Source organism: Sturnus vulgaris, chromosome 2, assembly GCF_052056855.1.
Source record: "Sturnus vulgaris isolate bStuVul1 chromosome 2, bStuVul1.hap1, whole genome shotgun sequence".
NCBI classification, from domain to species: Eukaryota; Metazoa; Chordata; class Aves; order Passeriformes; family Sturnidae; genus Sturnus; species Sturnus vulgaris.
Window position 1 is genome coordinate 40,703,428 of NC_142244.1, and position 25,841 is coordinate 40,729,268.

The 25,841-nt window shown below is 39.2% G+C and overlaps 1 protein-coding gene across 7 annotated transcripts in view; it reads left to right on the top strand.

Moving 5' to 3' along the window:
- Positions 1-25,841, top strand: part of FAT3 (FAT atypical cadherin 3) — a 400,923-nt gene that overhangs the window by 299,212 nt on the left and 75,870 nt on the right. For all 7 annotated transcript variants that reach the window (XM_088159363.1, XM_088159366.1, XM_088159364.1 and 4 more), the window contains 4 exons: positions 4,484-4,623; positions 14,022-14,297; positions 15,839-16,049; positions 19,717-23,790. In XM_088159363.1, coding sequence (XP_088015489.1) covers positions 4,484-4,623; positions 14,022-14,297; positions 15,839-16,049; positions 19,717-23,790 — 4,701 coding nt within the window. The remainder of the gene's footprint in view (positions 1-4,483; positions 4,624-14,021; positions 14,298-15,838; positions 16,050-19,716; positions 23,791-25,841) is intronic.

Sequence of the window (25,841 nt, forward strand, 5' to 3'; positions counted from 1 at the left end):
AGCTGACCCCCAGAAATCCCTTTTGATAGTTCGAGTTTTCCTTGGTCTGTCCATTGCACCTCTCTTGTTAGCTTTGCAAGGTTCACTGGTTTGGGGTTTTTAAGATCTTCTTTGTAAGAAGAAAAATTAATTCTTTCCAAAGTATACAGGACTTTTGTCAGAAGAAAAATTGTTCATAATGACTGTGAAACCAGGAAATAAGCTAAGAATGAAGGTAACAGTCCGGATTTAGAAAGAAAATGTAACCAACTCTGTACCAAGTACACAACTCAGATTCTCTTGGCTCAGAGGTGTCTCAGTTCAATTTCCTGAGATCTCTTTCTTAACTGTACTCTACCATCTGTTAAACTGAAAATAAAGGCTGTTCTGGAAAGTCGTGGTGAGGGCCAGCTAATAAGATCTTTTGTAGCAGGGGCTGTTTCTACAGCTGCACTGATAACAGCTGGAATTGGAAAATCATATATAAACCATAACAAGCTTTTAGATGACATGAAAAAACACTAGTTCTAAAAATTCAATACTTCCAGGGCTTATGCAAAAGCATCAAGATCAACCTCCACAAAGTAAAGATGGAAATCGTCTCACTTAACTTTAGGTGTACAAAGTGTAGACATAACTATCTGCTAGGTGACTTTGGGAATCTTAACAATCAATTAAGACAGAAAAAGTACTTTCTGGGTGAATTTTTATCATTCCAACATGATAAGTCTTCTCATCCAAAGACAGTATTTAAAGTAGATCTGGCCTTTTCATAAAATCTTATTCAAAGTGCTGCAGTGTAATCAAATTATTTTAAGGGAGGTCTTTAAACTGTATTGACGATGTATCAGCATTACATTTTAGCCTGAAATGATACCATAGACAACAGCTAATCCACATCTGTCTGGGGTTATTCAGTATTAAAATGCTTTCTCAGGACAACCTGTCTAGCCAAATTGTCAGTTCAATCATCTTGCTTTCTTTGTCACTGATTTTCCCCAAGTGCCTGAGGAACTCACAATGTATTATCTTCATTTGAAATATATCTTTTCTAATGCAATTGCAAGCACATTAGCAAAGACAGCTTCTATGTATCTTGTATCTGAAAGCAGAGTTTAGTAGACAGTAAAAAGGAAAGCATGTGCCAAATGCTGGAAAGTGGAATAAGTAATGAAAATTCACATTAATAAAACTGAACAGCTGAACAAAATGCCATCATCCTTAGCCCTCTTTCATCTGAAGATTGTGATCAAAGAAACTGTTAAATGGAAAATAGTAAAATAGTTAAAACTGATACTATAGGAGCTCATGGCACTGCAAACAAGCTCACTTCCAGAGGGTTGGTACAGACACAGTGTCAGGCTTTCAAAACCAGCCTCCAGTACTCCAGAAGCCAGTACCTTCTCAGCTGTCACCTCCTAGGGCTTCAGCCCTCCATCCTCTACATGGGCACCTTTGGAAGGAAGTGGTTTCATGTGGAGTTCCCAGCTGCAGGAGTTTTAAAGAGAAGATTCCTGTTTGATTTTACTCAAGAATGATACCTCTCTCTTTAATGAACTCCTCTTTGTGCAACTCCAGCACCCATCTTTCAAAGATGATTGTGGTGAATGCTTCTAGTAGGCCTTGCATAGACTTAACACATCTGTAAGGCTCTTAATGTTTAACTTCTATAGCATTTTTATGTAACTCATTAATTCTTCAGTGTTTAGTGCAGCTTCAGAAGCATTTATTGTATGAGGACCTGTTTAGAGTGTATACAAAGGCTGAGGAACAGCACAAACCATTTTCAGACTGCCTCTAATACTGCAGATGAGAGGCAAGACCCAGTATCTCAGACAGTATTCCCAGAAGTTCATCCATCTGCATGGTTCTTCTGCCCATGGTCTGTTAAAATGTAGAAGACTGAATCATGAATAATTCAGAGTTTCACTTCAAAATAGATTATAATCACAAATCTCACAGCAGGATGCTCTCTGATCCATCTCTGCCTCAGTGTTTGATGCAACTTCTGCCTTGTTTAATAGAAAACGATTCAATGTAAAATGAACTGAACTGCCTGGTTAGTTACAGGTGTAGGCTGGGGTGGCTGGCAACCAAGATTAATTTGTTTGTCACTAGACCATTTTGGAAGATGTGAATAATGTATAAAAAATTCACATGATGGATTCAGTTCTTCTTTTAGAGTAAGAGTATGCTTCACTTAACAGAAATGGCTTGAAGAAGTTGGGCTGTTTGCAATAGACTATGTGGTGCCCTGAAAACCTAGCTCCAAGCCAGCAGAAGGTCATTTAAAACATTTATTGCTAATCCTTCCATGTTACTTCTTGGAAGTTTTAAAGGCAGGTTTTTTTGGAAGTGTGTGCCAGTTGATAGCATATAATTTTTGATTGCTCATTAAGATGGTTATTAAGCATCTCAAAGTATAGACTTGCACTTTGTTTTCATGGTTATCAGTATGAAACATTCTCTTTGTGAAGTGCCTACTGTCCCAAGGCTAGTTTCATTTCAGCTGAGATTTCCTTGCATGAATCTCAAGCTCTTTTCTTCAAAGGAGGTTTTCATGGTGCAATTTTTCTCAAGTAAATCAATTTAAAACATTAATTGGGAGAGAGAAACTTTTTCTTCCAGACTAACTTAAAAAAAAAAAAATAAAATAGCACCAGTGATACAATCAATGTCCAAATACCTTGCTATTACTTAAATATCAAGGTCAGCTTGCAGAAAGCGGGTAAGGAATAAGCAATGTTTCTATCCACCATAAATGACAACAGATCCAGTGACAGTGTTTTCATGGAAAACCATGACCTCATCTATTAGTCTTAGACCTGTATAAATGTGCATACATCTATTCAACATGTGCAAATCTGAGGGCACATCTGAAATTGCCACATTTGGATCATTTCAGTGTGCAGAAGTTCACCAGTTCTGCCTTTCCTCTGCAGCAGTCACCTGCATTCTTATTTTTCCTCTCATTTTCTTCTACTCATCCTTGAATGTCTTTCAAGGCAAAAATGGACAGGGCAGTGTTTCTTCCACCTTGCCCTTTCTTTGCAATAGCCTGTGTGAGAGGTAGAAGTGAGGGTTTCTTCACATTAAGGAATTCAGGGGCCGTGATTTTGCTGTGTTGCCTCCTCATCTTCAATTTCTTTAAATGCCAAAACATTCTTCTCTCACTAAATGCATGACTGCTTCTAAGAATAATGCCAGTTCCTGGTCAGCAAACCATGCAGATAGGAGAGCATGGAAGACTCTCCTCTTCTCTACTCAATCCCCACCCTTAAAAATTCAAGAGCCATTTTGTGACACTTCCAGCCATTCACTTATATCTGTCTTTATATATATTTCACCAGAGTTAAGTCAATTGGATGGATATTTTTCTACCTCTGGACTCATCTCAAGAGGTTTCAGCAGCTGTTGCACAAGTCTCATAACCAGTGGGGTTTGAAAGGCTTTTCTTTGTAGAATTGGGCTGGCATTGAATTGCTGTGTTATGAATACACCTTAAGAGTTTGTCTGTCAGCAGTGTTGTGTCCCACCTCTCCCAATCCCTAGCCTCCAAAAATTTCAGACTCAACTAATACTAAATTACACTTTATGGATGAGTGAGTAAGAAAACAGCTTATCAGCAGGGAATGTGTGCTTTGCTTTTGAAAATAATGAGTGGTTCAAATTTATAAACTATAGCTGTGGCTGACAAATCTTGTAACCCTTCAATCTGAAATTATATTTGAGATTATATTATTTATAGCCTTCTTTTACTTTTTAATAGATTTTTTTTTCTTTTCTTTCTTTCACTCAGTACTCAGGAGGGTTTTCCCATTGCTGCATCAATCAGTGTGTGACAGGAAAAGGGGATGTTAGTACTAGAACAGTGCTTTGTGAGGGTGTTTTTGTACTGAAAAGAATTTAGGTTGTGTATCCTGTCAGATCTATTTGAATAATTTCTAAAAGACTGGCAGGATTTGACCTTTGCTGCCAGTAATTATCATTGTCCTTGGTATTAACATAACAAATCTCTATTTGCATTTTTAAAATTGATAATAGTTGTAATTAAAAAAAAAAACTCCAATGATGGTATTTGCACCCAGAAGTATCAGTGAGGATTTCCTGAAAATAAAATTTGTAGATGAAAACCCTCTTGAAATGACTTTTATACAAAAATATAATTTCTCTTGTTCGTTATTCAAACTACAAGGGCACACATCTTAGGGGCTTATAGCCATTAGATTCTTATTATAGATTCAGCTATAGTTTACTTAAATGTACTGCTAGATTTTTATTCTTTCTATTTTGGCAATGCATTTTAATGATGTCTGCTTTTCAATATACAAACTGTGCTTTGAAATATAAATGAGTTACGAACAAAGAAGTATCACTAGACATACTGTGTATGCTAAGAGAGGCCATTAAGATGGATGACACTGAACAGATATGCCCACTTTTAGGAATACTTGCAAGTTTTCAAGAGATGGCTAATTTGATTGTATTTTTGTGCAACAATTAGGAGGGAATTACGATAGTTCTTTCGACGTGGATAAGGGAGTGGGCACTATTGTCGTTGCAAAGCCCTTGGATGCAGAGCAGAGGTCAATGTATAATATGACTGTGGAGGTCACCGATGGAACAAACATTGCCACAACTCAGGTAGAATATCACATTCCTTTCTTGGCAAGTTATTCATTTGTTACTGGAATGTATATGCTATAAAACTTATTAGTTTTTCCATTCAAGTGAAACCTCATCCTTTGAGACCACCAATAACTAATGGAGGGGATATTTTTCAGAGCCTTTCCATCTGTCTGTAAGGAATCGGCTGTTGAATGTTTCAAAGCGTTATTTCTCCTTTTGTTCTCTTCCTGCTCACATGAAAGTAATTTGCCTTCCTCCAGCTGAGGGAGTCCCTGTCACAGGCAGCAAAGCCTAGATTTTGACAATTGTGTCGCCCCATAATGGTCCAAAATACAATAGTGCTTCCATGGTGTTGGGGAATATTGCTATTGATTGTGTTAAATGGAGTTTATACCTCTCATCCTCCAAAGACCTGAATGTGGGACACAAGATCAATTGTTCAGAAAAGAAATTGTTCAGAGGCAAAACTTAAAATTCAAAGAATCCTTCCTTTAGTGTCATTGCCTGCGATTACACTGTCTTCTGCAAAGCAGCCCCGCTGAACCTTTTAAAAGCAGGCTTGCTTGTCAGGCTCGTTGAGTAAGATAATTGTGATGGGCTGGGGCAATTCTGGCTCTGACACATCTTTGTTGGAGACACCCTGACCCAGAGCCTGGGTATCTGTTCAGTGGGAACCAGTCTGGAATTGGGTCATGGCACGAGGACAGGGACTCTGAGGTCCAGGTGGCACCAGGAAGACTTCAAACAGCAAAATCCTTTGATACAAGGTGGCGTTGTGGGCCTGAAATTCTACACCTGAGTTACTCCCCAATTGTTAAATGAAAAAAAATGGTTTGTGACGTTACTTCCTTCTTTATAATGCAGAAGGAAAGCCTGAACATTTTTTATGTTTAGATATATGCATGCACATGCAGATGCTTCTGTTGTACCTTGCCTTTTTGCTCAAATGCTTTGGCTGTAAATCTGTATTCACTGAGCCACAACACCAGCTTTCCTAAGAAATTGTTAAATCATTGAGCACTTTGTCAATCTGAATTCCTGTTTATATATCCTGTTTATAACCCAGCCCTAAAATGTCTGATGTTTTCTCCCAATAATCTACCTTTGGTAAGGAAACATCAGTTTGTAGTAAGTTAGATGGTAGGAAATCCACTGTTTTCCCTGTTAGTTTCAGAATTAATTGCATCTCTGCTAAAGACATCCCTTACTTTATGCTTTATTATATCTGGCCCATGTTCCCCGTTATGCCTTTCCCTGCCCAGTTAAGGAACTCTTTAAAAACCACTGTTTTCTCCCCAGGAAGGCACTTACTCACAATACTCAAATCACCTCCCAGTCTTCTGGTAGACAAGCAAAGGAGAATGACTGACCTCTTTATGTTCCCTTTCCATAAGGCATTTTCTTCCACTCTTGAGTAGTTGTTTTTGTTTTTTTGTTATACTGTGTTTTTTAATCCTGGCTACACCCTTAGTCCACATTTGAGATGGTGTTGAATGCCTAATGTGACTTTTTTTCTTTCTTGCAAACATTTCAGAAAAAAAAAATCTTAAAAAGCTTAGGGAATTTCAAACATGCTGGATTAAAGTAATTTCTCTTCTCATGGATATTGCGTTTATTGTTTCTGCTGCTTTTGATTTAATAAATTGACCCATATAACAGTCCTCAAAACCTAGTTGGATGAAACCCCTACATTTTTAATTAAAACATATGGTAAGACATATTTCAGTAAAGCTGTTGCTTTCTAAAAGAAGCCTGAACATTCTTTTTAACAGTGATGTGACCCATTTAGGAATGTAAGATAGTTTCAGATTGCAATGGATTTGCATTAATAATCACTGGTGGGTACAAACCCTTCCCTCCCCCACCTCCTTCTCTCTGTGTGGATACTGTTCAATTATTTAATTGTGGGCAGGGCATCCGAGCACTTGTTTCTTTGGTCTTCACAACAGAGATTTCAAACGTGATTGTTAGCTGAAAACTGCCAGAATTATGGCCTTATTATTCATTGCTCCATTTTGCAAAACTTCCTTACTGTATTTTTGGCTGTATTTTGACTGTGGAGCCTTTGGCTACCTTCCTCATCTTATTTGCCTTTTAGAAAAATAATTTTAAAATGTAAAACTGATAGGTGTCATTTAAAAATGTCACAGAATAGGTCATTTACTGATAGCTCTCAGTGGCCTTATTCTGAGTTTTGATAAAACAACATTTTAAGTATTTTGTTCTATATACTCAATACCTCCTGCATTTTTAACTGTAGCTGCAGGAGCCTATGGTAGAAGACAAAGCAGGTAGAAAGCAATTTTGTAAAAATATCTCCTTGAATAACGATAAAATAATTTAAAGGCCCCCTCAAAGTATGATGGTTTATTATGAAACACTTTTTATTCCACTCCAGCTGCTTTCCTTGCCTTTTGTCTATTATACAGTTGGAGGTGGTAAAATACAGCATAAAAATGCCAAAGATTTTTGTTTGGGTAACGTGATCCCTGGCATGGACTTGGTGAAGTTTCTTCAGCAATGTTCCTGCATGCCTTAGACTCCAATGAACTGTTCACTTCCTTCATGCCTTACTGTGCACATGGTTCATTTCTGTGCCATGAGAAGAAGGAAATAATTTTGATTTAAAACTTACATCTGTTGTAATAATGGTTCACTGTTCTGAAAAGAGGAAAAAAGAACATAAGGAATATTAACAAAAAAAAAAGTTACAAACTTTCAGCGTAACTGCCTGCTTGTTTTGGGCATGATCAACGTTTCCAAAATAAATAGTCTCCAAAATGAGAACCAAAGTGCCAGGACTTGTTGAGGCACTGCCACTCGCCATGCTGCCCATCCATCTAAGCCCAAACTGTCCAGGCAGCAGCTGGGATGGGAAGGGATGGAGAAGGAAAAATACAAAGAAAGTTTAACTTTTTTGATTAATATATTTGAAGTGTGGGTATAAAGCTTCAGTCACAGAGATTAACTTATAGAATGGCTAAGTCTCCTGACTTAGCCAGGGAGAGCTTTTGCTTTTTCCCTTGCTTTTATCCATCATTGCTTGAGGCCACGCAGTCGTTTATTAAAGGCTGAAGGCACACGTTTGCTCTGAATTCCCACGAAACACAACTCCTGCAGCTGCCAGGCGAGCTGTTGGCCTTGCAGAGGGGTTGGAGCTCCTGTGTCCCGTGTGCTGCACAGAGAGCTGGGACAGCAGCTCCCTGCCACGGCTGTCACCTCCCTCCAGGCTGCAAAAGGGTCTTGTGCCCCTGCTTGAGCAGAGACAGGGCTCTCCCCACAAGGAATCATTTTCATGGCATCTAAATGCCTACTTCTGCCATAGTTTTGACTCTGAAACATTGGATATTCTCCTGGTCTTGAGTCAGGTTGATCCCAAACCCATTTTTTTGCTGAACAGCTCAGGTCTCTTACATACAGGCACAACAGAGGAATAGAATAACATTTATTTACTTATTTGTAGTGCATACTCTTGAGTTTTGCTAAAATGCCCACGGAAGCAGAGTACAAGGGGGAATCATTGAACTATCATTTAAGTTATTATAATGTTTCACTTTTATTGAAAATGTTGTTGTAGGAGATAATTCTATTTTTCTAAGAACAGCCTCTGGAGTGGTGTTACTATGTGAAAAAGATGGTTTTACTCCTTATTTTCCTACTTTCTCCTTTTTCCTCATCATTTTAACTGCTATAGAAAAGATTTGTTAGAGCATGAAGGCTGTTGCTTCCATGTTAGGAGGCAAAAAGCACCTCAGTTTCACTTATTGCAAAACCACCAGACTATTTCCCAGTAGAGTGGGCACTCAGAGGATAGCATGCACTTCCCTCTGAGAAGTTTTTGCAGATCAATACATGTTCACTTAAAATACCTTCTGCTGGAGCCAACCAGACTGGTAGAGCAGACAGAAGTTACTGCTCATTGTCCCTTTCTGTCTCTCCTTGCAGAAGGTTTTGGAATTTAATTTATTCTTGTGCTGGATTGACTTTTAACTCTGAGTTTCTGTCCCACCTTTCAGAGATCACCTTTTCTTTACAACATTTTCATGAGAGGAGCTGATCAGTCACCCTGAGTGAGGGTGGTTCTCTTAAGTGAATGGTGAAAAGCTCTTCTTAGAGGACCATGGCCAAAATGTAGATAAGACATTAGAGCCTGCCAGAAGCAGTTCTGGGCTGTGGATTCTTCTAGAGCAGAAAAAGAGACAGGGGGATTCAATTCAATTTTTCACATTTGCTCTGTTGAATATTTCCTCCGAACTGTAATCAACCCAGTCCTTGATTTTTTTTCTGTCACATCCAATAATCTCAGCACTGCCTTGCCTGTGAAGCAAAGATTTTTCTTTCAATTTTAACATAACACAAAGAACACAGTAAAGTATAAATAACTGGCCACTGAGGTTGGTAGGGAAACTGAATTTTTATGTTAAAGTTGGGGTTTGGAGGAAAGAAAAACTTGTCAGGAAGTAGAAAATAAAGCTCTGTGGTAACACTATTGAAAACAGTATTAAATCAAAATAGATTCCTATTTTGGAAAAAAAACAAAACAACCTATACAGAAGTGTAACCTGAGTTTAAATAAGTCAGGCACTTAATAGGTTGTTCTACAACGTGGTGCCCAGACCAAGCAATTAGCTAAGCAGATTCTTCCAGCTTCAAATGTCTGCAAAGCAGCTGCTGGCATTTACCCAGTTTCCACTCAAATATGTCTGTGCCTAAACCAAAGGTATTTGTTATGGGCAACATTAAAAACAGCTTTGGAGAGACTTCCTGCATTAGGTTTTGTCCTGCTTTGATTTGATTGTATTTCTGTAGGCCTTTCACTTACCATTTTGAGTACAAAGTCTTTGCTAATGCTCCGAGTGTTACTTTGCCTAATTTGTAATCTTGGAGGCCCGTGATTCCTTTATTTGAAACTTGCTTTAACTGTGGGAAATAGGAAGTGAGCAGGGAGAAGCAAATCTTTTATAGTGAAACGCTTGTTCAGACTATAAATTAGGCTCCACACAATGGACACAGAAGGAGGCAAGCCTGCCTTTCTGAAGCCCACAATGCACTGGAAAAGATATGGGCTTTCAAGAAGAACCAGGCAGAGACTGGTTTGCTGCATGTTGGCTTTATGAGCGTGGAAAAAAAGACTTGCAGCTAATGTTTGTCAATGAAAAGGAGTTCAGTCAGTAATCCTGAACAGTTGTCAGCAAAGAGGAATCCCTACTTAGCAGCCAACAAATAGTAAACATTTCCATTCGTCACCTTTTGGAGATGTGTTGGGAAACTTTTAAAGCCTGGCTTTGATTCTACACAATGGGTATTGCCACAGCTTAACACCCTGGGCAACTATGCCAGTAATAAGGGATACTTATGCCACACAGCTCATTCTTGCCATTTCTTCCATTTGGGAATAAATACGTAGAAAATATTAAATTACACAGACACTGGGAGTCTTTGAATCACTTCAGTGGTGTAACACTCGATTTGAGGTGGAAGATGTGCTACCAGCTGGCTAAAGCATAAGACTTCAAAGACCCTTTTGTTGACCCTTTTGAAGTCCATAGGAAATTGCCAATAGTACCAAGATTTTATGTCTAAAGTTGGCAGCCATTAAATGAATTTGAGAAACTTTCCTCATATTAACAATCTGATGGCACTCAGTTAGCTCATCTTCATGTATGTTTGTAGGATCAAGTTTTCTATGAGCCTAGTGTTGATGTCAATGTCACATTTTCCTTTCTTTTTGAGTAGCATCTTACTAGATGTTACCCTGCTGGAGCAGGAAATCTGCATAGGAAGAATGGCATTTTAAGGTGACCTAATAAAATGGATGTGGCTCAAAAATAAAACACTTTTCTCAGCTTTACCACTGCACTTCACCTGTGATTTTGTTAACCTTGCTACAAGGCATTGTTTCCCTGGGCAAAATATGGAGATAATAGTAACTTGTTCTTCAGAAATGTTGGAAGAACTAAGGGACTAATATCTTTTTTAAAATGGGACTAAAATTCCATTTTCTTTTACCTGGTTTTGTTTCAAGTAACTCCCAAGATAGCTCAATTTTTTAAGATCATTAAAGAGTTCCATTTATAGGTTTAACAGAGCTTTGTATAATCAGTATTCCCATATATATAACCTAACTTTCTTTTGTTGCAAGGAAAATACACCCCCCTCTATTAAAGGAGAGAAATGTTAAAATTACATTTGACTCTCGGGGATTTTGAGGGACAGCTGACAAAAATTAGAAATACTCTTAACTGCTTAAATAGAAGAAATTGTGAATCAATAATGACTTCTTTATTCATTAGCATCTCTAACTCACCGCCTTCCATCTCCAGATGGAAGTGGCTGTTGAAGTGCAAAGTATGTAATAAATAATGTGTATTTCAATGCGGATCACTTGACAAATCATTAAAATACGGGCATCTCTAGGGAGGAAGATGCCTGCACTTAAACAGGCACTTGATCACTCTTACAGTAGATGTAGTGAAGTGAAAGAGAGAAAAGAAGGAAAAATGAGGGTTTTTTTGGCAATGATCAAAGCAATTGTACTTGCATTGCTCCCCGTAAGTTTGATGATCACAGTGAATGAGGGAATGAGGGCCTCAATTTTTTTATCTTTTCCCTCTCCATGCTTCACACTCCCCGAGCACAGTCCTGTCCATATGTGGGAAGAAGTGCTGCTCTGTGAATCCATGCAGTAATTTCCACAGTCATGGCTTACCCTTGGTGTCTGATGCTGATCCAGTCCCACCCTGTTTGTGCAGTCAAGTGAAGGCAAAAATCGTGGAGCCATGGCTTGCACAGTCATAGTGCAAGCCTTGGGATGGATAAACCTTCATGCCCTCTTCTGCTTTCTCAATTTGCCAGTGATCCCAAAATGCATTAGTTACTATAGGAAGTGAATCACTGCTCTGGGGTGATTATATACCATTCAAACAAAATAGCATGTCACCTCTGTAGCAGTACTTTTAAGACACATTGGTGTGTTTCTGTACATTTTTTATTTATTTTGTCTCCAAGAACAGCTTCAACTTGCACACAACAATTTTAAAAATAAATTCACAGATAGAAGTATGTCCCTCACATGGAAGCTTACTTGTTCAAGTTAGGGAGTGCTGTACTAGAGTCAGCAGAGTCAAACACTCCTGATGTTTTCAATCCATTTGAGAAGTTTTTATTTCTCTGTTGGACTACCTAAAATGATACATGACAAAGTTTTTGGTCATGAATGAAAAACAAAAATTATCTATGTTAACAGTGAAGCAGTAAAGTAATCCAGTCATGTTATAGTGGTAGCTGTCAAGGACTGAGATTATCAAAACTGCCCAAGAAAATATCTGCAAGTATTAAACATTGATTATCCCCAACTCCTATTGCTTCTCTGTCTCCTCCTTACACTAAAAAAAGTGGTTCAGCACTGGCTCTGTGTCCCATTAGATTACAGTTCAAGTCTTTAATCTTCTCCTCAGGCTTACTTTTATATGTTACAGCTAGTTTCTTCCCATATTTTTGAGACATGGATTTGGGTGGGTTTTTTTCCTCAGTCAGATCAGAAACATGCTTTGATATATTACAGCAATAAAAGTATAAAAAGCTAAGTAACTCTTCATCATTATTATAAGCCTAGCAATGTGTATTTCCCCCCAATTGTATTGCTATCTGTCCAAGACTGAAGTATAACTTAATATAGGCTTCACCCTGCTTCACTCTGGCGTGCCATAATCTGGTGAAAATGAAATTGTATGGAATTCAAGTCTTATGCCATTTAACTTACAGAGCATTTTATTTCAGCTGTCTTTTGAACAGTTCCCAAGCTAGTTCATTACAACTGCTTCTTACAACTGCTCATGTTCCTTCTGGTAATGTATTCTGCAAACCCTTCCACATATCATGGAAATCTAAAGTTTCATTTCTCTCTGAGGCCAGCATCTGTTTGTGCAATATTGCAGTAAAAGTATAGCTGTGTTTTTCTTCTGTTAAGAAAGTATGGGTGAATAGGGCTTGATCAAGCAAAATAATAAAATACGTGCTTAAAAAAGAGCCAAGTAACAAAGCAACAAAGAAAATATCATGAGTGATAGGTCAGGTCTCCTAGTCTGACCAAAGAGTCCTGTGCATGGCCTTTCCCAAGTCATTAATAGGACTATTTCTTGTTTCAAAGCCTTTGAATAAAAAGATTGTTCCATTTTACTTACTGTAAAATTAGATATGTGCTTTCACAGGCATATTCTGGGAAAATACTTTTTGTTTCTAGCACTGAAAAGGAGTCAGCTCTTCAGATTTCAGTTTCACTATTACACAGCTTGTCAAGGGTGTTGCTGCCACACTGCCCACAGAAATGTATGGCATACAAAGTCTGGAAAGCACATTTTCCCCAGGGAGTGACTTCTCCAATGGCAAAACCCACAAAGTGTCATCAGAGGGACACGTGCATAATGTAACTTGTGAAAGGCAAAGCTTGGAAAACAGTGATTCTTATTATTTATCAGTCAGTTTGTGATACACTGAAATGGGTGTAATAGGCAGCAATACCAGCAGCCTCGCCTCTGTTCTCTCCCTTTCCAAGATTACTTAAGGATCAATACTGAAGTTTTAAAGACATATTTGAGGCAAAGAGCACAGCATTCATTCGCATTTTTAGTGTTCTACCATTCATAAACTGCAACAGAAAGGAGGCAAATAGGTGTTGGAGGGGAAAGTGAATTAGTTGAGAATAAAGACAACCATCACTGGCAAAGGAAGAGCAAAAATGTAACAGAAAAAGAAATCCTTCTGTGTCACCAGTGCCCCGACATCAGCTGTCCTTGGTGGTACATACTGATCCGTGTGGGGTGTGCTTGTGTGGTAGTGAGGTTGTGTCTCCTGTGCCCATCTCAAGTGGTTTAAGAGCAATCAGAGGTGTCACATCAACTTGAAGTCTCCACTGCTGTCACAATTTGATGTTGCCAGTAAGCCCCAATGCAGTATACTGGGCAGAAAACACAGGATTCAGCTGAATCTTGATTGTATAAGAAGCAGATTTAAGCAACATGAAAAAGATTCTTTTATAGCCTTATTAGTAGTGAAGGGGAAAGGAAATTACATAATAGTTCTAGAAGTCTCTCATAACCAAGGCAGTTGCAAGGGACTTTCCTTATGACCATTGTAGAAATATTTTCCAGTCTATAGATACTGAAAATATGGGCTTCTTTATCAGGCTCTGAGTAGGTCTTACAGTTAGGAACATTTTACTTCCAAAGTCAAATCCTTTCTATTTCTTTTGATCTGAAAAGTAAGCATTTAATATTTTATAATGTTTCTTAGTCCCACCATGCAGCAGCATAACATCTACAGCCATTCAAAGTAAATTGCATTTCTCTAGGTGCTTATTCAATAGTCTGACTAGACTTCAATAACTTTGAATTTATTTTCTTTATTAACTGTAGGTTCTTATCAAAGTGTTGGATAACAATGATAATGGCCCAGAATTCTCTCAGTCAAGTTATGACGTCACCATTTCAGAGGACATCCTCCCTGATACTGAAATTCTGCAGATTGAAGCTATAGACAGAGATGAAAAGCATAAGCTGAGCTACACCATTCACAGCAGCATCGACACAGTCAGCATGAGAAAATTCAGAATTGATCCCAACACTGGGGTTCTCTATACAGCTGAGAGATTAGACCATGAAGCTCAAGATAAGCACATCCTTAATGTCATGGTAAGAATGCAACATTCCCTTGGGTCTGGCTGCAGTCATGGCTGCTTCAGGTACATACCTAGAGTAGTCTTCACTTGAGAAAAGGACTCAGTGCAATAAGTAGCCACTAATTTAATCTTGCCTACCCTGCTGTGTATTTATTTCACAGTATTTATTTCAGCTTTTTGGGAAACTTTATTGTGAATTCATTGTATGGAATGTGATATGATTCTCTATCTCAAGGGAGAGCAAGCAGGAAATTATTTAATCTCTTGGCATCTGGTCCTCTCCCTCAAGGTAATTTTCAGAGGTTCTGAAGTGAGGCTGAAAGTTATTTGAGAAGTTATTCACAGGGAGATAACTGCTTTCTTGCCATGAAGAATGCTACAGCCTTTCTGAATACAGGCCTCATTTATGGCTTACTTTTATGGACTTATTTCAGTACATAAACTGTTGATATACAAAATGACTTTCTTTTATCTACATTTCCAAATCTTTGGGTATGCAGAAGAAAGTTAATTGCCAATTTTTGCTTGGTATGCCTAGACTACAGAACATAAATCTCTCTGTTTGGAGTGGAGATTGTGTATCATGAACATAATTCTTTTGTAATTAAAAAATAAAAGCCCACAAAACAAAACCAAAAACTGTTAGTTTAAACATTCTAGTCCACTATTTTCTTTAACCACCTAAGACTTCTGCAGCAGAGGCTTTCAAAGGAACTACTCATGGTGTGTTAGGCACAGGGACAGCTTTGGCAAGGCATCCTAGGAAGCAAAATGCTGCTATGAGATGCAGCAAGGAGCTGATTGTGGTCTCCACTCACAGAGCAAAATGTTGCAAGTCGTTTGGCAAGCAGACTGAGAAATAGCTATAAACTGAATCACAGAAGCACATGGCCAAGAGAGGTAATTCCCTGGTGCTTGGTTTTGATCTTTACCTGATAGAATAGGTCTTTTCCTCTGTTTAGGAAGAACTAAAATTTTGGGGAAATAGTGATGGCAGGATTATCAGTGGAGCAGTGCTGAGGTATTTTGGTTGGGGTTGAGACAGGTGTGGTGGCTTACACCTCTGCTGGCAGTTACCAGCACTTCATAATGTGATTCCTGCTCTGTTAACTGTTGGTATGATCATGAAATAGTGCATTGGCAGCTGCAAGCAGTAGACTGACATGCCTATATGCTGTAAAGAAGGCAATAGCAAGATAAAGGCATGACCATTCAACAAGTATTTAAAAAAATATATATATTCTTGCAAACCTCAACCCAAATTTAAGGTCTCATGTGGTTTCCACTTCAAAAATTCATGTCATGATGGTTAGTTGCAATGCATTTTTTCACCGGTGAAAAATAAAAGTCACTAAGCTCTTTCCTGTTTCTTTGATTATATTATCTGCCATCCCGTGTGTGAATGTATTTCAGACTGTTCTTTGGGACAAATGGATTTTTTTTACTACTTTGTATTAAATAGAACTGAAAGTAGTATTCACACTGAGATGAGTAATACTTGTGAAGTTTTACTAGATGACTGTCGAAATTGTGTGTTATGCACTTGTTCTATAGGTCCGAGATCAAGAATTCCCTTATAGAAGAAACCTGGCCAGAGTCATCATAGATGTGGAAGACTCCAATGACCACAGTCCTTACTTCACCAGCCCATTGTATGAAGCCTCAGTGTTTGAATCAGCAGCAGTTGGATCAGCAGTGTTGCAAGTCACAGCTCTGGACAAAGACAAAGGAGAAAATGCTGAGCTTATCTACACTATTGAAGCAGGTTAGGACAGAGGCCAAAAATGAAGTACCATGGATGTGATGTGATAATGTGATGTGATAACAGTGATGTGATGGAGATCTGTCTTGACACACAATTCAGCTTCTTTGGTCTGCTTTCTCCTGTACAGATGGGCAGAGGAGACACCTTGTTGTTTTGTTGGGTTTTTTAAAATTTTATTTTGAAGCTACTCTACCCAAAACCTGTCAAAACAAACTCATTCTGGAACAGGTTGCCCAAGAGAGGTTATGAAGTCTCCTTCTCTGGAGATGTTCAGAACCCCACAGGATCCTGTTCAACCTGCTGTAGATTAACTTTCTTTAGCAGGAAGGCTGGACCAGATGCTTTCCAGTGGTCCCTTTCCAGCCCAGCCATTCTGTTATTCTGTGACTGATTCACTTTCACCAGATGGCTACAGAGCCTGTTACCTCTAAGTCATTGGGTCAAAGCCATCACAGAAGATAGTTATTCAAAACTGCAGCCAGTGACTTGTTTTCAGGGTTCTGGTTTCAGACTAGTGTACAGTGGATTCTCCATAAAAAAATGCCACAACAGCTGGTACATCCTGATATCTTTGCCAGTATTCAGACCAGAGAAGCACAGAGACTAAGAACAAACAGGGCTATGCTAAAACTTCTGCCACAGCATTTTAATGGCACAAGGTCTCTTGAAACTAAGAGAGGACATGATGATACCAGATGAAAATTGCTTTTGCTGTTTAACTCTGGGTATTTGCATTCTGTACCAACGAAAGCATTCTTCTACTTGTGCAGCAGCACAGTAGTAAAACATTTGCAGTATCTCTGACACACATGCAAGTCAATATAAGTTTCTCTGGGTCACATGAATCTGAAGTTAAGAATTATCTTTGAGATAAACCACTGACTGATATATAAGAGGGGGGTGCATGGAAAAGGAGAGAAAATTAGAAATTTGTAACCTTAGAATTTTGTAATGTTTCATTTATACTTTGGGGGTTCTATTCATAATATTAATCTTTCCACTGTAATACTAGCAAAACTTGAAACTTATATTGTCACAAAAAGAAGTCACAGGTATTTCAGATTGTACCCATATTAGGGGGATCACAAGCCTTTCCCAGCATTAGACTCTGATCCTACTGGATCATTATTTATCCCTATATTATTATAAAGACTTGTTACTAGCTAGGATGGCTTATGTCAATTAGGAACAGGCTAAATGACAAATAAATAATGAAACAAGAATATCTACACCATCTCATGCTGATTTAGCTTCATATAATTCAAGCTCACACCTTAAATTAAGATAATAGAACCTGAAGTTTAGAGAAGACCCAAGGAATGTTTTTTCTGTCATTATCTTGTATGCTCTGTGGAAGGAGATTACCTTCAGCAAACCAGAAGGTGAAGTATTTTGCAGCTGAAAGTGTTGAACTTGGAATGAGGAAGATGTTAGCACTCCAAACCAAATATTTCTTTTATGCACTGTGTTTGGTCTTAGCATTTATTTCTCAGTATTCTCCAGTGGCCTTTGACTTAATTTAGGGCCAGTCTTACACGTGCCCAGACAGGACAACACTGTGCCTTATGGAATAAATTCTGAGCAGAATAGATCGGGTTCCTGGGGCAATGTTTTTCGAGACTATTCCCAGGTTTTTCTTGACACCTTATTACTATTACAGGTTTTACAGGTTCCCAGTCCTCTAGAGGTGCCCCCACAATGTAAAGTGCATCCTGACATCTAAGGAGTATAGTTCCCATTACACTGGTAATAGAATCATACATGATGCAGACAAAAAATACTATTATTAGAAAAGATGCTTTAGCTATTAGATGATTTCTAGACACTCTCTTTTTCATTACAGCCTGTTTCTGTTTCATCATGAGCTCTCTCTGCAATGTCAGACCTCCAACTTCCATTTACTGTAGGGCTCACACGCCTCCAGTTTCATTATCCACAGATGTCCCAATCTCAGATGCATGAAAATTCAGTATTCTGCAGCTGTAGTTTCTGTGATCCATGTAATGTGCAGTTGAGGATATTGATTTTAACTGCAGAATTCAGATTGTACACAGCCTTTTGATTCAAGGGAATTACTCACCTCATCTTACATTGCTCTGAAGAGAGCAATTGGTAAAAAAAGCAGATTTTGTGTAATTTCATAAGGAATTCCTAAAGGAGAAGAACCAGTTCTGGCCTTGCAGGAGGCAGTCAGTGGCTCAAAATTATTTGTATTAGCAAGCACTGACAAAATAACAGCAGCAGCATTTGTAGTGTCTGTAAATGTGACAGATACTGTAAATTTTTATGAGAATTTGTAGCTCTGGAGGAATCTCACCTCCTGGGTGAATAGCACAATTTTCAGTTTAGCTAGTAGAGTAAACTTTACTCATCTGAAAGGAAGGATATAATTTGAAAGCCACTACCAGTATTGAACTACATTGAGTAGTATGTAGCTGAAATTAGCCTCCAGAATTCACAACAGATAGTGAATCATATCTTAAAAATAGTTCATGTTACCTCATTTCATTTAGGATTCCATGTATTTGGCGTTCTAGCTACAACTTACACATTTATTGCTCTGTGCACAGCACCTGTAACTAGCACTATTAAAAAAACCCTCTTGTGTATCACCTGCCCCAGCCTTGGACGGATGCTTGACTGTAGGTTGGAAACAGTTCTAGATTTTAAGATGTGAATTACAATAGAGGGAATATGGTATAGTGACTGAAATCAGTGTAACTCAGTATATGTTGTTTGCCTTTAGAATCAAATTCAGAAAAAGAGTCTGTATGATTACATATGCCATATATATATGCAGTGTCCTATACTTCAAGCAGGCACTCAGTAAAACAGCAAAATAAAGATTTGCAGTTAAAGGTGATCTCTAATTACAGGGTAAGAATACATACAGAAAGTTTTGAATCTGTCTTGCTGAAGAAGAGATTGGCGAAAAGACCAGAAAGAAATAACTGCCCCTAAAAAGTTCTGTGATCCAAACTGACTGTTTTCATCTTTATGCAGTCAGTGATATCCGTGCTTTCATGTTGTAACAGGCATTTCATGACATTTTCTGCTAAATCTCATTCATCTGGATTCATCCTCCTCAGAGATCATATGATAAACCTTTGTGCCACAAGACACTTGAATCTCTTTTCTATGCTATTTGCTCTGTTTTATTTTTTCTAAATGCCACTTTAACCTTTTTATATTCAGTTCTTTGAGTCTTGAACTACTGTAATCTCCTGTACGGTTTCTTAATATCCCATTCAATTAGGAGCCTGAGTTGTTATCCATTAGTCTTGTAATTGGCTTGTTAGCCTCTGATCTCATTTCTTTGCCTTAGGTGTACATGTATTTGACTAATTTCTGTAATTTAGGGATGCTTTTCCTTACTTCAGTAGGAATAATGTGCATGCAGTTCCTGCTCAGATGCTGGTACTGAGAATCAAGATAGACGCAGCAACACCTGAGTTTCTGATGCTTTGAATACCTATACCATCTAATGAGCTCTCTAATTAGCAGAAAGAAAGGCTGGAAGGGCCTTTAGAATACTTCTACGTTGGGTTTTTTTGGCATGCTTTTTTGAGTAACTGCCTTTGAAAATGGAGCTTGTTGCTCCTGGTCTAAGTTTTCATCAGGTGATTCACATTTCATTTCTAATCTCATTCCAATATTTTTGTTTTAGGAAACACGGGAAACACATTCAAGATTGAACCAGTTTTAGGCATCATTACATTACTCAAGGAGCCAGACTTAACCACAATGGGACAGTTTGTTTTGTCGGTCAAAGTGACTGATCAAGGTTCTCCAGCGCTGTCTGCAACAGCAATTGTGCGGATCTCTGTGACGATGGCAGATAACTCCCACCCTAAGTTCACTCTAAAAGAATACCAAGCAGAAGTTAATGAAAATGTGGATATTGGTACTTCTGTCATTTCTCTCTCTGCAATCAGTCAGTCCACATTAGTTTATGAGGTTAAAGATGGCAATGTTGATGGAGTCTTCACTATAAACCCATATTCTGGAGTGATCACCAGTCAAAAGGCCCTTGATTATGAGCGGGCTTCCTCCTATCAGCTCATCGTGCAGGCAACAAATATGGCAGGCATGGCCTCAAATGCCACTGTGAACATTCAGATTGTTGATGAAAATGATAATCCACCAGTTTTTCTCTTCTCTCAGTACTCAGGCAGCATAAGTGAAGCTGCTCCCGTGAACAGCGTGGTCCGGAGTGCGAATAACAGTCCCCTTGTGATACGTGCCACTGATGCTGACAGCAACCAGAACGCTTTGCTTGTCTACCAGATTGTTGAGTCAACTGCAAAAAAGTATTTCACAGTAGATTCCAGCACAGGTGCAATCAGAACAATTGCAAATTTAGATCATGAAACAATAGCCCGCTTCCATTTCCATGTTCATGTTAGAGACAGTGGGAATCCCCAGCTTACAGCGGAGAGCCCAGTTGAAGTGACCATTGAGGTCACTGATGTCAATGACAACCCACCAGTCTTCAGTCAGGCCGTGTTTGAGACAGTCTTGCTCCTGCCCACATACATTGGTGTTGAGGTTCTCAAAGTCAAAGCTTCAGACCCAGATTCAGAGATCCCTCCAGAACTAACATTTAGTATAATTGAAGGCAATATGGATCATTTTTTAATTGACTCAAGCACAGGGGTACTCACCATTAAAAACAACAGTCTCTCCAAAGACCATTATATGCTAATAGTAAGAGTATCTGATGGGAAATTTTATAGCACTGCTATGGTGACAATAATGGTAAAAGAAGCTATGGATAGTGGACTCCATTTCACACAAAATTTTTATTCCACTTCTATCTCAGAAAACACTACCAATATCACAAAGATCGCTGTGGTGAATGCTGTTGGCAACCGCCTCAACGAGCCTTTGAAATACAGCATATTAAACCCAGGAAACAAATTTAAAATCAAATCCACCTCTGGAGTCATTCAGACCACTGGCATCCCCTTTGACCGAGAGGAACAGGAGCTGTATGAGCTGGTGGTGGAAGCAAGCCGTGAGCTAGACCACCTCCGTGTCGCTCGAGTCGTGGTGAGAGTTTACATTGAGGACATAAACGACAATGCCCCAGTGTTTGTTGGGCTTCCATATTACGCTGCTGTGCAGGTTGATGCTGAACCTGGTACCCTGATATATCGGGTGACAGCTATTGATAAAGACAAGGGTGACAATGGCGAGGTGTCATACCTGCTGAAGGAAGACTATGGACATTTTGAAATTGATAGAGAATCTGGTAGCGTCACTTTAAAAGAAGCCTTCAATTCCGATTTGTCTAATATAGAGTACTTGGTTGTCGTTCTTGCCAAAGATGGAGGTAACCCATCACTGTCTGCGTTGGTAGAGCTCCCCATTACTATTGTTAACAAAGCAATGCCTGTGTTCGACAAGCCCTTCTATACAGCTTCCGTCAATGAAGATGTAGAAATGCACATGCCAATTTTAAGCATAAATGCAACCAGTCCAGAAGGCCAGGGTATCATTTATATCATTGTTGATGGAGATCCCTACAACCAGTTTAATATCGACTTTGATACTGGAGTTCTGAGTGTCATCAGCCCACTGGACTATGAAATAAATTCTCTTTTCAAGCTGACGGTGCGAGCCAGCGATGCTCTCACTGGCGCTCGCGCCGAGGTAACTGTGGACTTGATAGTTAATGATGTTAATGATAATCCTCCAGTTTTTGATCAGTCAGCTTATAATGCTACTCTGTCCGAAGCTTCTTTGATTGGGACTCCTGTACTGCAGGTTGTTGCTACTGATGCCGACTCCGACAATAACAAGATTGTACAGTACCAGATAGTCCAGGACACCTTTAACAGCACTGACTATTTCCATATAGACAGCAGCAGTGGCCTAATTCTGACAGCCCGGATGCTGGATCATGAACTCATACAGCAGTGCAGCTTGAAAGTCAGAGCAACTGATAATGGGTTCCCACCTCTGAGCAGTGAGGTTCTCATTAGTATCTCAATAACAGATATGAATGACAACCCTCCCGTTTTTAACCAGTTAATATATGAATCATATGTGAGCGAACTGGCACCCCGGGGTCATTTTGTGACTTGTGTCCAAGCTTCTGATGCCGACAGCTCTGACTTTGACAGACTGGAGTACAGCATCCTATCAGGAAATGATCGGACGAGTTTCATTATGGACAGCAAGAGCGGTGTGATCACCCTTTCCAACCATCGCAAGCAGAGGATGGAGCCCATGTACAGCCTGAACGTCTCTGTGTCAGACGGGCTGTTCACCAGCACGGCTCAGGTGCACATACAGATCCTCGGGGCCAACCTCTACAGCCCTGTGTTTTCACAGAGCATTTATGTTGCAGAGGTTAGAGAAAACGCTGCTCCTGGAACGAAGGTAATCCATGTGAAGGCAACAGACGGGGATTCAGGTGTATATGGCCAGATCAGCTACTCCATAATTAATGACTTCGCCAAGGACCGATTTTTGATTGACGCAAATGGGCAGATTCTGACAACTGAGAGGCTAGACCGTGAGAACCCACTGGAAAGTGATATCGATATATTCCTGAGAGCCCTTGATGGAGGTGGCAGGACTACATTTTGCACTGTGAGAGTGATAGTAGTGGATGAGAATGACAATGCTCCCGTATTTATGACGGTAGAATACAGAGCAAGTGTCAAAGCAGATGTTGGGAAAGGTTACTTGGTGACCCAAGTGCAAGCAGTAGATCCAGATGACGGAGCCAATTCCAGAATTACCTATTCTCTGTATAGTGAAGCCTCTGTTCCAGTAGCTGATCTGCTTGAAATAGATCCAGATAATGGATGGATGGTCACCAAGGGTAGCTTTAGCCAGCCGAAAAACACTGTTCTGTCATTCTTTGTCAAAGCAGTTGATGGTGGCATTCCTGTAAAGCATTCTCTCATTCCTGTCTACATCCATGTTTTACCACCAGAAACCATTTTGCCTTCTTTTTCTCAACCTCAGTATTCTTTCACTGTGGCAGAAGACACCCTCATAGGCAGTACCATTGACATTCTGCATGTTTTCCCCAATCAGGGTGCTTTGTATAGCACAGTTAATGGTGAGCTACCTGAAAACAACAAAGATGGGGTTTTCATCATAGAGAAAGACACAGGGCTCATAAAATTGGATAAGAGACTCGACCACGAAATAAATCCCGCCTTTCACTTCAAAGTTGCGGCCACAATTCAGTTAGACAAAGTAGACGTTGTGCTGACCGTGGATGTGGAGGTGAAGGTGTTGGATGTAAATGACAACAAGCCTGTGTTTGAAGCAGCTAGCTACGATGCTATAATAATGGAGGGGATGCCTATAGGAACAAAACTTATGCAAGTCAAAGCGGTTGATGCAGACTCGAGTGCCAATGGGCAGGTCACGTACACGCTTGCGGTGGAATCGGAGCTGCAGAAGATCACGGAAGCATTCGCCATTGATAGCAACAGTGGCTGGATCAGTACACTGAAGGACCTGGACCATGAAAAGGATTCTGCTTTCACCTTTGCAGTGGTGGCCTCAGATCTGGGGGAAACTTTGTCCTTGTCCTCAACCACCTTGGTGTCAGTTACTGTGACAGATATAAATGATAATGCACCCGTCTTTGAGCACGAGGTGTACAGAGGGTCAGTGAAGGAGAGTGACCCTCCAGGGGAAGTTGTGGCTGTTCTTAGCACCTGGGATGAAGATACATCTGATGTCAATCGGCAGGTTAGCTACCACATTACAGGTGAGAAAACAGATTGCATGCTTTTTTCCCATAACTGGATTACTGAACACCTGTGCATGTGTCCAGTGTTAGGTGAATGTTTAGCAGGGTTTTAGCTAAATTATCACTGTGATTGAGTCAATTACATTCTTTTTTTTTTTTTGGCAGAATTTGCAGCAAAGCTGAAAAGAGGGAGAGTAATGTATGTGTGTCTTTGTGTCTGTGTTACTCTCTCAATTTTCCAAGATGAATGCTTCCTGATTTGCTGCAGTGCAATGTAGTGTAGCCATCAACCCATCATAATTGATATGTCAGCTTGAAAACCCATCATGACTTAATGTTTCAAACAAGGGAAAAGGAAAATTTTCTTCTTACAGAGAAAATCATTATACTTACAAGCATTTAAACTTTTCTTGAAATAATATTTTTCTTTTTGAGATAGGAAAGTAGATGCCAGAGCCGTTTTGAAATACCACTGTTTAGCATGGGGAGTGAGGGAGGCACAAATGAATTTTACATTATGGAGTGAGGGGATGCCATTTCTTATCAGCACACATTTCTGGCCAGGGAAATAGTAATATACTTAGAAGCATAGGTTAGCTGCCATGCATTGTGATATACAGCATAAAGAAATTTTGATTACATTACTAATACATTTTTCAAAGCATGGTAATGTTGCTCTTTCCTATTGTGTAGTATTTATTATCATTCTTTTATCCTAGATTCAGCCTGGCTTTGTGCAAGTATGTTATGAGTGATGGGTGCTGCAGTTATTTTTCTCCTTCCATCTTGCACTGTCCAATAGATTTTGTTAGGGAACACCATTTTCACTGCCCCAGCCTTAGCAATTCAAGAGCTAGTATTAACTATCTAGTAATAACCAAATTATTGGAAAAATTCACATTTTTCTCACTGGATGGGATTCAGCATACATAAGACTGCATGTAGGAAGCAAGCTGTGGGCAGAAATAACTAATGGGAAAAGTCTGTGTATTTTGCTCTGGAGGGTTAAGGGTCCTACCCCTTTGTTATCTCTCAAAATGAAAATGGCTGTGGGATTGGGTGTAGGCAGAGGTGTGACATCCAGTTAGGCACAGACTGCCTTGTGGCAGTTACACATCACAGGTAGCATCATTTTCAAAGCAACCAGAAATTAGTTGATTAATTGTAACTTGAAATTTTGAATTCACTTTAAAGGTTTTTAAAGACTATGTGTTTATATTGTAATGTGCTGTAGGATATTAGAAGTAGGGGCAAAAGCAGTCCTGTGTGTAAATGTCAGGATTTAGGGGCTCCAGGCAAGGTGCATTAGCTGCTGGTGGCCCAGTTCCCACATATGTAAAAGCAAATCAGTAGTGCCTCATACTAGAGATTTTGGGATATTTGAAGGAGTTTGGGAATCCCAGTGTGGAAAGTACTGTGTGAAATGAAAGCCCTTAGGTTTGTAACAAAGATATATTAGTGCACTGTGATCCTTGGCTTTGTTGTGAAGTCTGGCAGTCATCTCTTATAATGAATTACTCCTTTAGTTACTCCTTTAGTTACACAGTGTTTTTTTCTTCACATACCTGTGCTGTTAATTTAGCAAAAACTGGACTTTTTAATAACAACTGTCAAATGTGACTCATAAATTATGGATCATTCTGTACCTTAGTTTCTGTCACAGTTCGAAATATGACAGATATTTTGCTGTTCTGTTAGCTTCTGAAAACATGAGATGTCAAAGCCCAAAACTTTCTTACTGCACAATTACTAAAGCATATGGGCTCAGAAATTCCACTTATTTTGAATATATCATTTGAGCTTGGGAAATGCACAAGGAGAAATTAGGTTCTTTTGATTAAAATGTCAAAACATGTTAAAATATAGTTTCACTCTCAAAATAGTCTATTCACACTTTACCTCAAGTTGATCTCAGGAAGTGCACTTGAGTATTTCATGGAATCAAATTAGTTAGATGATTATTCAAAAGCTGTGGCTTTCTGGAGGCATTCTGATTCATAGAAACTTCTGTGAATACAGTAAACTCTGAGTAAAAATGGTACGTTAACAAAAAGGAAGAAGAAAACAAA